This window comes from Equus przewalskii, chromosome 4, assembly GCF_037783145.1.
Source record: "Equus przewalskii isolate Varuska chromosome 4, EquPr2, whole genome shotgun sequence".
Classification (NCBI taxonomy): Eukaryota; Metazoa; Chordata; class Mammalia; order Perissodactyla; family Equidae; genus Equus; species Equus przewalskii.
The window spans coordinates 82,069,206-82,084,926 of NC_091834.1; the positions used below are offsets into that span (position 1 = coordinate 82,069,206).

General features: G+C 34.8%; 1 protein-coding gene across 10 annotated transcripts in view; it reads right to left on the minus strand.

Moving 5' to 3' along the window:
- Positions 1-15,721, minus strand: part of GRM8 (glutamate metabotropic receptor 8) — a 718,262-nt gene that overhangs the window by 257,922 nt on the left and 444,619 nt on the right. Inside the window, exon 8 of one of the 10 annotated variants that reach the window (XM_070616529.1) lies at positions 10,358-10,477. The exons of the other annotated variants lie outside the window; for them this stretch is intronic. Coding sequence (XP_070472630.1) covers positions 10,410-10,477 — 68 coding nt within the window. The 3' untranslated portion in view covers positions 10,358-10,409. Of the gene's footprint in view, positions 1-10,357; positions 10,478-15,721 lie in introns of those variants that run through there. 10 annotated transcript variants of the gene reach the window in all.

Below are 15,721 nucleotides of genomic sequence, written 5' to 3' on the forward strand. Positions count from 1 at the left end.
GCCATGCTGAGGCAGCATCCCACATAGAACTGGAGGGACTGACAATTAATTTCAAAATATTCCATAGTTAAAAGATTCATTCAAAGCACCACATAGATCAATGGATTTTAATTTTGTTGATACAGTCTCAGACTCTATATTGGAATTAACCTTTATGAAACAATATTTGTTAAGTTTTGGTATAGTATCAAAGATAATCTGAAAAAGCTGCTAAAATACTCTTCTCTTTCACTACATATCTGTGTAAGACCAGATTTCTTTTCAATATTCTTTACCCAGAACTGCATATTGCAACAGTTTGAACACAGAAGCCATGAGAATGCAAGCTAATCCACACATTAAAGAGATCTGTAAAAACGTAAAACCATATCACTCTTCTCATAAAATTTTTTCTTCCTTTAGAATATTTATTTTCATTAAAATGTTATTTATACCACCATATAATTGGTCTATTATTGTTATTTTAAAATGAACTAATAAATATTTTAAATTGTTATCAGTTTTACTTTCTAATGTGATCATCAATAACTACAGTGCATACAAATAAAAGATTATTTAGGTTCTCAATAATTTTAAGCGTGAAAGGTGCTGGGACCAAAATGCTTGAGAACTGCTGATTTAGAAATGTACAATAGAAATCTACGTAATTTGATAGAAAAAAGACAAATTCTCTGGGAGTGCTATTTTTCATTCTGTTGAGTTTGGAATCTTCTGCTATATAGATTCAATGATCGGTATGTCATTTATTCAACAGCCATCTCTCAGTTCCTGCTATAGACCAGGTGCAAGGGGGAGAGACAAGAACGTAGACCCAGGTCCTGCCATCAGAGCACTTACAGTTCCCACCACTATCCATATAATCATATATCCATATATTTATTCCCATCTCTCTAATGCATTGAAACCTCTGTGTGTGTCTGTGTGTGCCTCTGTGTGTCTGTATCCAGTTGCCTCATAAATATCTTCACTGGGATGTTCCACAGAGAGCTCTAATAGGTCCAAAACTGAAATCATTCGCGAAATTGCATATGCTCAATTAATGGCAATTATCCTCTTCTGCTCCATCTTTTCCCTAATATTAACACTAGGTATAAAATATGAAGAACTTTTTTCTTTTTGCTTTTGTGATGGCAAATCATAGCCATGAAATTTCATTTCTTTTGATTCTGTTCCATGTCTTAACCTCTGCTTGTAAACCTATTCCCCCTCCTGATTATTGAATTTCTCCCTATATACTGAATTTTCACAAGATTATTCTTCTTATCCTGCAGTTTCTGTCCTTCCAAATATTACGTCATCCTCACAATAAAAACAAATTCTGAATATATTCTATATATTCACTATATATTCTACTCAAAACTTCATTGTAGTTCATTAGCAACTCAGAAACAGATACAGTAAATTTACATCTTCTGAAGATTCTCATATTGATTTTCACACATTCATTTCTCTAAATAAAACGAAGAGAGCGCTGCTTCTTAAAGTGGCAAAGGGGCCCCCATCATAAAATATTACAATCAGAATTTTAATGTGGTTATTGAAAATTGATGAGGTATGTACATTTTTAAACTCACCATGGAAAACATCAAAAGGAAAATCTAGAAGAATTGAGTCATACTTTTTAAATATGATACTCCCTGTGAATTAGGCAAAAATAACAAAAACTAACCGTCAAAGTATGACCATATCCATAGAAATACTTCCATGTTATAACACAGCATTCATATTACCAAAATTGTATTAATAAATCATGTTATTGAATTTTACCTAAGATTATAAATTTTTCAGAATGTAAGGCTATAGATTTATCAATAACAAGGAAATTCATTCACTGTTGCCTGGAATGAGAAATGAAGTTTTCCGATTTAGATATTACTATTGCTTTATTGAGACTGCCATCATAACTACTGTCCTAAAAGTTAAAAATTTTATAATTAGTAACAAAAAGCCAAATTTATACTTTTAACATCTAAAATTACTCAGTAAAACATGAAACATATTGATAAACAGTTGCTTTTCATACAAAGCATATGTAACCTAAATTATGCTTCTATTTTTCAGCTTTCACTTTTAACATATTTTGTGATGACAGAATATAAAAGAAATATAGAACACAGAGCAGACTATTGGGTAGCTGCATGCTATCAGTGTTAATATTTTCATACTACTTTGTTTTGCTTGCAATGTTTTAATGCATGTATCTTAACTCCTAATTGAAATATAACTTTTTATAGGGCAATGTGTTAGTGAAATTATATCTTTGGTGCTTCTCAACACCTTATTCACTATTTTGTATAGCATACATTCAGTATGATTACATGTTAAATCACACTTCAATTTTTTTTGAAATGCTTGGTTACAAGAGGATAGTCATATGTACTGACGTTACATTTTTAGAGACAGATTACCTGTCTGTAGTTTGCTGTTGTTATTGTTTTCACTCTTTATAACTCCATCTGAAGGATTATTTAAAACACTGAAAGGCATACATTCCTAGCTCCTAGCCCCATCTTCTTCCGTGGTCTTGTAACCTGCCAGTTTTATGCATTTATGTTCCCTGTTTGGCTAGTCTCTCAAAGAAGATTAAAACCCTTGGTTTGGATAAAGATTTTATAATCAAGACTAAATAATCCATATGATGGTAGCTTACTGGAAATATGGGCCTAGTAACACAGCAAGAAACTAGAATGCCTCCCTTCTGCCTACACTATCAAATAGAAATTATTCTACTTGGTTTTCACTAATATCCACATTCTGATGCCAACATATTAACCAATATTATTTCTCTTTTTTTTTTAAAGATTTGCACCTGAGCTAACATCTGTTGCCAATCTTCTTTTGTTTTTCCCTCCTTCTTCTCAAAGCCCCCCAGTACATAGTTGTGTATTCTAGTTGTGAGTGCCTCTGGTTGTGCTATGTGGGACACCACCACAGCATGGCCTGATGAGAGGTGCCATGTCCGTGTCCAGGATCCGAACCAGTGAAATGCTGGGCCACCGAAGCGGAGCATGCGAACTTAACCACTGGGCCTTGGGGCCAGCCCCCCAATCTGATTTCTTATTATTCACTAACAAAAATATTTACAGTATTCTTTCCAGTTTCTTTCTGCTTACATTTCTCATGATACCAATTAAAGAACTACGAAGTTCTTCCTATTTTCTCCACTTGTGTAAGTACTACTTGTTCTTGTCTCTTTCTTTCAGTTTTGTTTCAATTAATAAAGCCATACAAATACAACCGAAGAATTATGAACTTTTCCCAATCCCTCTCTTTCCTCCTTGCTTCCCAGAGATAACTACCATCCTAGGCATTTATCATTCCTATGGATGTTTTTACTCATTTTATATGTTTGTATCTATAAAAATACATAGTATGTAGTGTTTATACATTATTGGTGTATTTTATAATATTATATTGTATCATATGTTACACTATCCTGCAGCTAGTTTATATCACTCATATTTTCTAGATTTATTCAGGTTGGTACATGATACTAAACGGTAAAAGATGGAATTCTTTCTGACTAAGATAGGGAAAAAGACAAGGATGCTTGCTTTTACCACTTTTATTTACCGTTGTACTGGAGGTCCTAGTCAGTATTACAAAGCAGAAAAAGGAACGGAACAGCACAAGTACTAGAAAGGAAGAAGTAATGCTGTCTCTATTTGCAGACAACATGATTGTTTATGGAGAAAAGCCTAAGGAAACTATAAAAAATAGCTAAAATATGAATTAATAAAGATTTCTTTATATGAAGTGAACATACAAAAATCATTATTTCTACTAGTAACGATAACTTATAGATGGAAATTAAAAAAATAATTGCACTTACAAGACTATCATATGAAATAATTAGAGGTTAATTTAATGAAATATGTGTAACACCTTTACACTGAAAACTACAAACATTCTAGAGAGAAATTTTAAAACACCTAAATAAAGAGAAAGATATGCCATGTTCATAGATGGGAAGATTCGATGTGGCAGAGATGTCAAATGTCTCCAAATTGATCTACAGAGTCAATGTAACCCCAATTAAAAACAGTGGGTTTTTTTTTAGAAACTGACAGATTCTAAAATTGATATGTAGATGCATAAGACATAGACTAGCAAAGAAATTTTTTAAAAGAAAAACCAAGAGAATTTAAACTGATTTCAAGATCTAATATAAAGCTATAGTAATCAAGACGGTGTGGTATTAGCATAAGTATAAATATATAAACCTATAGAACAGGACAGTGAGTCCAGAAGTAGAACCACACATGTGTGTTCAAATGATTTTCAGCAAAAGTATAAAGGTATTCAGTGGGAAATGGATAGAGTTTTTGAAAACCAGTGGCGGAACAATTGGATATCCATATTTTAAAAAAAGAACCCCAACCCTTACTTTATACCATACTCAAAAATTACCTTTCTATTGATTATAGACTTAAATGTAATAGGTAACACTATAAAACTTAAAGGTGAAAATTTTGTAATCCTGAATTAGACACAAGCTTCTTAGCTAGGACAGAAAAAGTAAGATTTATAAAAGAAAAAGTTGATAAATTGGCCATCATCAAGATTAAAAATGTTTGTCAAAAGGCACCATTATGAAAATGAAAAGAGAAAATATATGTGAAATGAAAAGATATATATATCTCACACAAATATTACATATTTTTATATAACACAAATATTATATATTTGTATATATACCAATATATAATAAAATTAAGGACTTGTTTCTAGAATGAATAAAGAACTTTACAACTCAATAAGAAATCAAACAGTTGAGTTTTTAAGAACAGTAAAATATATGAAGAGATAATCAAAGACACAGAAATGGCAAATAAACATACGAAAAAATATATAAGGTGATTAGTGATCAGAGAAATGCAGATTAGACTACAATGAGAAATCACTACACACATACTAGTATGGCTAAAATTAAAATGACTGACAATATTAAGTGTTGAAGATGAGTGAAGCAACTGGAACTTCATACATTGCTGTTAGGGATGCAAAAAGGGACAGTCACTTTAGACAACAGTTTGAAAGTTTCTTATAAAGTTGAACATATTCCTTCCATACAATCTAACAATTCCACTCCCAGGTATGTATCCAAGAGAAACAAAAGCATACGTCCTCATGAAGAGTTGTACTTGTACATTCACAGAAACTTTATTCATAATGGAAAAAAACTGAAAATAATCCAAATTCTATCAACTGGTGAATGGATAAACAAATTGTGATACATTCATTTAAAAAAGACGGTGACTTACTGATAGATATAACAACACGGGTAACTTCAAAAGCTTTATGCTAAGTGAAAGAAATTGGACACAAAAATTGCAAAATGTATGATTCCACTCATATTAATTTTTAAAAAAGCAAAAATATACTGACAAAAGCAGTTCAGTGGTTTCCAGGGAATGGAACTGTAGGAAGAGGATTGACTGAAAAGAGGCAGGAAGAAACATTCGGAGTGACAAAAATGTTCTAGACCATGACTGTGGTGGTGGTTATCCAATTGTACATATTTGTAAAAAACACATCAAATTGTACACTTAAAACAAGTTGGTTTTATTGTATTTATATTTTATCTCATTGAAACTTACTAAGTGAAAATTACTGGGCTGGAAGGAACCATAATGCCCAGTCCTTAGCCTCAAGAAAGCCATGGATGTTAATATCCAAGACTCATAGATGATTGCAACGAGCTTTCAAAAGATTTACCTTGACTTCACATTGGTTTTATTCATCGTCTTCCAACTCTCTGAAACAACTTCTGTTTTTTGCTGCTCCATTGCTGTTTTCACTTTGTGTCACATTATGTGCGTAGTCACAGAGCACTAACCTGACTCCATGAGTCCAGATGTTCTAATGAAATTATAAAGGTTCTTTGTTTTCTCTTCTAGACACACGGTTTTTTCACTAACAAGTTTTCCTCTGCTTCTACGATAGCAGTTTTCATTAGAGTGGTATATCTTCATTACCATCATGATCACCATAATCACCACAGTAGTTAGGATTTACTCTGGGTTAAGTCATCAAGGGCTCAAATCCTGTCTCCACCACTTGACTAGGTGAGTGAACTAGATATGTGCTTCAGTTTCCTCATAAGCAGAAATCGGGATAAAAAGTCTGCCTACTTCATCAGATTATTTTGAGGATTAAATGAGATAATGCATGATCAGTGCTTAGAAATGTTACCTGTCACATCATATGGACTCAATAAAAGTTACCATTTGTATCAGACACATATTTTCCATTGGAAATTCCAGAAGAAAGAAACACAAGCGAATAAATTACCAAACTGGGATTTTAAATCCAGGAATTGGGGGCTGGCCCAGTGGCCCAGTAGTTAAGTTTGCACGTTCTGCTTCTTGGCGGCCTGGGGTTCGCCCGTTCGGATCCCAGGTGCAGACATAGCATTGATTGGCAAGCCATGCTGTGGTAGGCATCCCACATATAAAGTAGAGGAAGATGGGCACGGATGTTAGCTCAGGGCCAGGCTTCCTCAGCAAAACGAGGAGGACTGGCAGTAGTCAGTTCAGGGCTAATCTTCCTCAAAAATCAATCAATCAATCAATCAATCCAGGAATTATACTCAACTCTAACTTTAAAAGCCAACAGAAAAGTTGTCCTCTGCTTCTCAGTTTTGTATGGCTTCTTTATTTTTTGTTGTTATTGTTGCATTCTTAATTTTCTGCTTTATATTATAATGGGGAGTGACAAATTAAACATTACGTCTTAAGATGATATTTCTTGTACCTATTACAATCTTCTATATCATGTATGTGTGTTTGCATTAAGCACGTATGTATGTAACTTAATTTATCTTAGATAAATTTAATTTGAGACTCTTTAAAAGACTTGGGTTGAAGATATTATTTGAATAGGAAAATTGAAAATGCCCAAGTCCTGACTTGGCTTAACCAATCCTCCTTCTATGGAGGCCTCCAAGGAAACATACTATAAAGGAAACAAAGGAAGCCATGTCATTAGATTAGGTTAGCTTAGCTTAGATTAGATTGGATTATATTTTATTTTAAACTGTGACTTTGGCCTCAAACTTCATGGTGGAACTTCACAAACTAGAGGAGACAATATGGAGGGCTCCTTGTCCCTATGTTAGCCACCAAAATGAACCAGTTACACAAGCAGGGCCAATTTTGAGTTGAACTAGCCAAGCTGCCCCAGGCCTTCTTAGGCCAGGATAGTGATCTTTGGTCAGTGGCCACACGTGAGAAAGCACATCTACAGAGCAAAAGCTAGATGGCCTGGCCTGTTTAGAGAGAGCATCCGGGCACCTCATTATCGCTGTTCCTTCAGGGAATCCGCCAATGACAGCCCTGTTCACTTACTTTTAGCCAGAAGATGACTCCGCCCAGGAGCACAGTAGTTGAACCACGAATCTGACTGGTCCAAATCAATCTCTTCCTCCTTCGGGGTGGGGGGCACTCGATGATACAGAGTGGAGAGAGTTCCCTTTCCCTATAAGCCCGCAGTTGTTGTTAAAATTACTGTGAAAATTAAAATGTGACTAATTATTATCTGATGTAGTCTGCTATGCTATACTCCTCAATTGCTGCTATTGCAATCTGGGAAGTATTTGCAGACAAAATATTTCTTCAGTGTTCGGGAGCATCATGTTCACAGTGTGAACTTCAAAGAAAACACTTCTAAAGTCAGTACTTGCCAACTACGGTGGGGTGTGATGCAGGCTCATGTGGAGGACATAGCTGGACCATGAACCCTATGAGAACAGGTACATGGGCTTCCATGGGTTTCTACAAAGTATTTACTAGATGATGTGCCATTTTCAGGATTTCAGGAAATAACATACTTTTTACATAAAAAGGACTGTGACTCCAGTGACAGAAGAATTTAGTATGATAGTTGCACAAATCTCTTTTCTGTTTTAGGCATTTGTACCAGTCTTTTTTCTTAGGCTCTAATCCGTCTCATAATTCAGGGCTCAGTTTAAATATCACCAACTTAGTGAGGACTCCACCAACTTCCGTACCTAGTCAGCCCCACCCTCCTCCTCTCACCATGTCCTCTAGTTGAGTACTATATTACTTCACATTTTGTAATTGTTTGTTAACTGACTGTTTTCCTTACTACACTGCATCCTCCTGAGGGCAGGGACCGTCTTTTGCTCACCAAGCTGGTCCAGTTCCCAATATAGAGTACTGCGTAGTAGACGCTTAATAATCTGTTGAATGAATAGTCTGATAAATGAATGCAGATTTAGCAACATTAATAGGCTACCTTCAGAGCAATATCTTATTTCCTCTCCTTTGAAATCTGTAGCATTAAACATAGAATTGAAAATTCCTTGATTTAGTATCTGTGAGTCCTGAATATATTACTTAACTTTTATACATCTCTGTTGACAAATGGCACAATAACACCCACCTACTTGGCCCTCCCACGCATGACTGTTAGGGCTAATGAGAGAATATATATATGAAAGTGCTTTAAAATGAAAAGCATTAAGATGCCTGGGACTATTATTGTACTATGGTGAAATTCAAGCTAATTTGCACTAAAAAGGCTTAATATGAGCAAATTTAAAATTCATCATCAAAAGAAATCTCTCACTGAGATACAAAATAAGAAAACCTGGGGAATTATTATTAGGGCTTATTGTCTTTACACATACACATTTGTTTGAATATAAATCCCAAATGACAACATTACTTTTCACTTCAAATATTAATAGAATTTTGACCATTCAAAGTCTATGGTGAGGACAGAAAACAATACACAAAAGTTTTCAGCAAGTAATTTATTTTTCACAAACAGCATATAACTAATTTTATTTGACCCCTCCTACTCTACTATTCAAGTGATCTGAACACACACTGCAATTATTTGTATTTGTGACATCATTGTCTTTGCCAGGAAATTACCAAAAGTCATTTTTTTTCTTTTTTTTTTTTTTTGCTGAGAAAGATTTACCCTGAGTTAACATCCGTGTTAACATCTTCCTCTATTTTTTAGTATGTGGGCTGCCAGCACAGCACAGCTGGTAACAGCAGTGTAGGTCCACATCTGGGAACTGGACCCAGCCCACCAAAGTAGGAGCATGCCAAACTTAAATGCTAGCCCATTTTTTTTCTTGTAGAAGATTAGCCTGAGCTAACATCTGCGCCAATCCTCCTCTTTTTGTTGAGGAAGGTTGGCCCTGAGCTAACATCTGTGCCCACCTTCCTCTACTTTATATGTGGGACGCCTACCACAGCATGGCTTGATAAGTAGTGCGTAAGTCTGCACTTGGGATATGAAGTGGCAAACCTGGGACTGCCGAAATGGAGCACGTAAACTTAACCACTACGCTGCCAGGCTGGCCCCCGAACAGGCTTGTTAATCACAGTGATTAAGTAAACATATTCCCTTATCCATAAAGGGAAGTATTCAAAATCTTAGAGAACTATGACTGGATAACGATTTGACACTTAACATTTTATTCCTAATTCCAGTCAATGGAGAGAGATGGATAAGCTATTATTATTTCAAAGAACTCTTGAAATGTGCAGGGTTAATTTTTACATTGGGTTGCATCTCTAAGCATAGTCCCCTGTGCTGTCAAATGGGACCACAGATCACCTAAGCTCACAGACGGGCTGTTCAGAAAGAAGTATCTAAAAGCTGCAGTAGAGTGCTAACATTTTAAAATAGCACATTACACTATTCTGCAACCACATCACGCCTAAATTATGATGCTCTAAAAATGTAGTAAAGAAGATGGATGTTGGTCACAATACTCTGAACATTTCTGATTCCTGTTGCTGTCAATGCTTAAGCTTTAAAGAAATAATAATAATATAGGCTATGAACTGGCTCCTGAAACATTTCATGTAAATGCCAGCCAAAGTTAACAGAAGCTCAAATGTCATTTGGTTTATCCAGTCCCTGTTCAAACATAGGAAGCAATTCAAAAGTTCGACTCTTACCCAATCTCTATAAAGGTAGAAAATTTATCTTGACATTGGTAAGGAAACATATCTTTTCTTTCCATTGTATCATTTTATTATTTTTTGTTCACTTCCTCTATTTCTATAGAAAGAGAGCTGTGTGTCTGTGTGTGTGTATGTACACATATGCACACACTCCATTGTAAACTTACAAGCTCCTGGTATTAGGAATTCACTTTCTAGTTAGAGCTGTTGCAGGACTTAAAGCTACTCGGCTGAAGCCATCCTTGAGTTTGCTAAAGGTGTATTTTCATAAGCATTTTGTCTGAGGAGGTTGCGAGAAAATTTATGGACTGGTTATTTTCTGCTTCAATACCAATGAAACACATCGCTCAAAAACCAAAAGATGACTTCAAGTAACACTAAAAAGAAAAAAATAAACCTCAACATGAAATGATGTGTGTTTATTCATATATTAGCATATAATTGTCCAAAGCAGCATCATTTAAAATTTGCATCTGCAGGCCACTTTAAAGCTTCAGGTGGTTCAAACAGATGAAGCACACAACCTGTATAAAAAGCAAGTATTATACAAACGTTGCAATAAAAATAACATTTTTTTTAACACTATCTTATTGCTTGTGCCTATGCTGATAGACAATGTTTAAGAAGAAAAGAAAAACTTACTCACCAAAATCTATTAGGTAATTCCAGGCTTTGACAGTGGGAAAATGCCATCCCCTTCCCTCACCCCAAACAGTTTCTGTGTATAAGAAGTGTCAGTCATCTCTTTGATTTTGGTTGAAGCATATCTAGTAGCATCAGAAAGACATACCCAACTAATTCTTATTTAAGTAATACCTGGAAAAAAACTTCCTGAAATGTCAGTCTGAAGCTTCTTTACAAAAGGCAAGAATCATCTCAAAAGATAGACACGGAGACAGAAAAAATCAGAAAGCACTCATTTCTGGAAATGGGTGCAATGTGCAATCAAGAACATTGCAGTTTCTCAAATGCCTGTTAGTACTCTAGAATTTATTGACTCTAGAATTTGTGACAACTCTGCATGTTGTCATTAATAGCTAAGTCAGGAAAAACAAGCATGTTTTTTGCCCTGGTAAAATAAAAGGATTACATGCTAAAGAGAAAAAAGAATTGCTAAGTCCTATACTGATGTTTTGGGTATTTGGGAGTTATTCCAGAGAACTTGCTGGAACAGTATAATTTCCTTCTCTTCAGTGTCTAGGACTGAGACTGATGGAATTAGGCAATTAAGGGTTATTTTTTCATGATGCTGATTAAAATTGAAACAGTCAGGAGAATGCTGCTTCCTGGAAGGAAAAATATACTGTAGGAGTCATATTTAATGTCCACATGCATTAATCAAGTGCCCAACATCTGGCCAGTGTATAAGTCCTATGTAGCAATATTCTCACTGGGTAGTTTTTCAATTCAACCTGATTAATTTCATTTCTTTCATTAATTTTGAAAATATTATATTTATGCCCCTTCAGTCACAATAATCACAAAAACAACCACAACAATGATAACACACACAATTATATTTTGGCTGTAAAGAATTTTGACTTTACTTCTAATGATACTCAAAGTACTAAGTGTGAACAAAATTCATTAAGGAGTTACCTGAAACTTTTCTATAACCATTTTCTCAGATTCACGAAAAAATAATATTCTAGAAGCTCATTTTAGCCAATGCCAATACTGAGATAAGACCTTTAATTTTTAAAAAAATGACAGGTTCAACAAATGGTGCGGGAACAACTGGACATCCATAAGCAAAAAAATGAATCTAGACACAGACCTTAGATATGGTGATGACGTTTTAGATACAACACCAAAAGCACAATCCATGAAAGAAAGAATTGATAAGCTGGACTTTATTAAAACTAAAAACTTCTGCTCTGCAAAAGACAATGTCAGGAGAATGAGAAGACAAGTCACAGACTTGGAGAAAATATTTGCAAAAGACATGTGTAATAAAGGACTGTTATCCAAAATATACAAAGAACTCTTAAAATTCAACCATAGGAAAATTAATAACCCAATTTAAAAATGGGGAAAAAATCTGAAGAGACACTTCAAAAGAATGATATACAAGTGGCACGTAATTGTATGAAAAGATGTTCAATATTACATGTCACTAGGGAATTGCAAATTAATACCCCCATACACCTATTAGAGTTGCTAGAATCCAAAACAGTGACAACACCAAATGCTGGCAAGGATGTGAAACAATAGAAACTTTGATTCCTTGCTGGTAGGGTTGTAAAATAGTACAGTCACTTTAGAAGACAGTTTGGCAGTTGCTTACAAAGCTAAACATGTTCTTATTATATTATCCAGCAATTGCACTCCTTCGTATTTACCCAAATGAGCTAAAAACTTAGGTCCACACAAAAACCTGCACATGGATGTTTATAGCAGTTTTATTTTTCATAATTGCCAAAACTTGGAAGCAGGTAAGATGTCCTTTAGAGATGAATATAAATACACTGTGGTACATCCAGACAATGGAATATTATTCAGCGCTATCATGCCTTGGAGAGACAAGGAGGAAGCTTAAATGCTTGTTACTAAGTGACAGAAGGCAACCGGGGAAGCCGACATACTCTATAAGTTCAATTATATGACATTCTGGAAAAGGCAAAACTTGGAGATAGTAAAAAGATCAGTGTCTGCCATGGGTTAGTGGGGAGGGTGGGATGAAGAGGCAGAGCACAGAGGATTTTTAGGGCAGTGAAACTATTCTGTAAGATATCATATTGGTGGATACATGTGATTATACATTTGTCAAAACCCTTAGAATGCACATCAAGGATGAACCCTAATGTAAACTGTGGACTTTGGATGATAATGATGTGTCACTGTAAGTCCATTGACTGTAACAAATGTACCACTCTGGTTCAGTAGGTTGATAGTGGGAGAGGCTGCATGCGTGTTAGGGCAGAGGGTCTGTGGGAACTCTGTACTTTCCACTTTACTTTGCTGTGAACTTAAAACACTCTAAAAAATAAAGTCTACTATTTTAAAAAATGATGGGAACATGACCAAGATGAGAAGCTTCTTGAAAGTAATATTTTTGTTACCACTTTCTAAGAAATTGTAGGTACCATATAGAACTTTTAATTTTTCATATATTTTAAACCGCATTAATAGATATTATATGTTATTCTATAAAATAATTCATTGGGCTTTAAAAATTAAATTCTGAATACCTAACAAAGTAAATTTAAATAATTGGATCTAGTGTTAATACAGAGAGAAAATGGTGGGAATGTGCTTTACTTCATCTTTATCAAAAATTGCAGCGAAATGAAGCCAGGCATAAAAGAGTACGGATTATGTAATTTCATTTACATGAGTACAAAAGCAGGCAACTCTAGTCAATGCTGTCAGAAGTCAGAAAAGTGACTACTTGGAGAGATGTGTAATGACAAGAAGGGAGCACAGGAAGGTTTTGAGGAACCAGTTGAGGATTTTAGGCTTTGATTGGGTGTTCTGAATACTGCGTTAGGTGTTTTCAGTTTGTAAAAATTCATGGAGCTATAGACTTATTGTACTTTTCTGTATGTATGTTTACTTTTTTAAAAGTCAAAAAAAAAAAGCACTAAACATGGTTCTTCATGTCATTAAGTTTTGATTGAAGCAAAGGGATTGAGATGAGGGTATATAAATTTTTATGTAAGCCTGTAGTTTATATAAGGACATAGAAGAATGAAAAGGAAGTTAAGAGAGCTTAAAGGAGCTGGGAGGAATGGACTTTGGGATGCATTGTTAAACAGCTTAGAATTTCTTGGTGTTACTCATGATCTAATATAAATCATAGGGATATCTATATAACTAGATAGCTAGGAAAGAAAAACAGAAGATCTGAGGAAAATTAGAGCTATCGTAAGCAGGATTAAGAGCAAATTGGGAATTAATAAGTATCTTTCTGAAAGATTTGTACCACATCCCTTTTATCTGCCAAAGTGTATATTTTCATTTCTATCTTAATTACTTTAAAAAATGAATAAGGCTTATGACTTTTAACTAGCTCTATCATGTGCAGTCCACTCGTCTCTGTTCTGTGGGCGTGGACAACTGAATGGATTGTGCACTGGGGCAACAGTTTTCTCTAGTTGAGTTGGGTGCGACCAATGACCTCGAGCTAAATTCTTTGCACAGGTCGTAGGTGTCTACTTCGCAGCCTATGTCTAAGTGAGTTTTCGATGAGTTTCCTAACAGAGGAGGTGTATTGTATTCTAGTACACATTCCCTGAATGCTATTCCAAGCAAAAGCCTCCACCTCTTTATCTATCAGGTTATTTAACTGGGCAAAACGGATTAGTATGGCCTTTATGTCCTCTTATTCCCATACCTCACCCTAAGGTGCTAATAAGAAACAGAAAGTTCAGAAGGTGATTGCAACAGAAGAGAGAAAAGATTAACCAAAAAGCTTAATCAACCTTGAAAATAGACAAATTAAGCCTTGAAGAAATAAAAAAATAAATAATTTCAGACAACACAGTATTCCTGCTTCTAAGAGACTTACCAGATGCTTTGAAATCTAAGGTATGTAGGGGAATGTGTGTGAATAGGTGTGTATTTGGGGGCTGTTTATGTGCATATGTTTAAAACTCAGTGAACATACAGAGGCTTTATTCTTGTCAGAGGGCAGAAGGAAAAAATAACAATTACCATTTATTGATTATTCACAATGTGTCAGGTGTTGCACTAAGCCCTTAACATGAGTTATCACATTAAATGCCCACAATAACACCACAAGATGGGTATGAATATTATTCCCATCCAAAGACGAGAATATAGAGGCTTATAAAACTTAAGTGACTCATCCAAGGCTTCACAACCTAAGTGGGAGAGCTAGAACCTGAGTTCATCTCATGTCAAAAGCTCATGCTTTTAGCCACTTGCCACTATCTTGATTACTGAGTGGTCACAAGAGTAAATAGAGGAATATTGGGAAGAAAAGAGGACAAAAGGAGAGGAAAAGAAGTTTAAGATATAAAGGAAGATGAAGTAAGGAAAAGAAGTGAGAAATGGATGACAGATAAAACACAAAGAGCATGGTTCAGGAATATAATAGACATTCAATAAACGTTTGTTAAATGGACTTACATAACATATACAAATAGATGCCGTAAATACACACTCCCTAAATTTAAAAAAATAAAATAAAATTTGGTAATTGTTCTCCTAGGTTAGCTACAGACAAAGGTGTTTATATGCTTCAAAAGGTGAGTTATTTTATAGTCATGATTTTTGAACACATTCAAAGACTGAGAAAACCAAAATCCCAAAAGTGTAACAATTAGGAACCTGAATTAAAAAGAATTTTCTCATTCATATCCCTCATTTTCAAACTAACTTCTTGATTAAACTTTAATGTAATTATAAGAGTTAATAACCTTAAAGAGAAAAATAATCAACTCTCCATTACAATTTCTTGTAGATTCTTTCTGAAGCAAAATATAACTAGAAAATAATTACCCCTAATAGCAAAGGAGCTATCCCATTAAATACTTTTCATTTAAAAAAAACTACATAATTTTGAGGGAAACAGAAGAAATAAGAGAATGAGCCTGATTTGATCTACTCTAGACTCATCAGATGCCCACATCAGCAGTAATGTACTTTTTCATTTACTTTGAGAACGTTATAAAAACATTCACATTTCTGTTCTTATACCTAAGAAGCTGACACTTCTGGGAAAACCTTGTTGATTGGTGCCATGGAAGAAGCATCCTTTCCAACTTCTGCTTTGTTTTCAATCCTACTAGTGATCCTTGTAT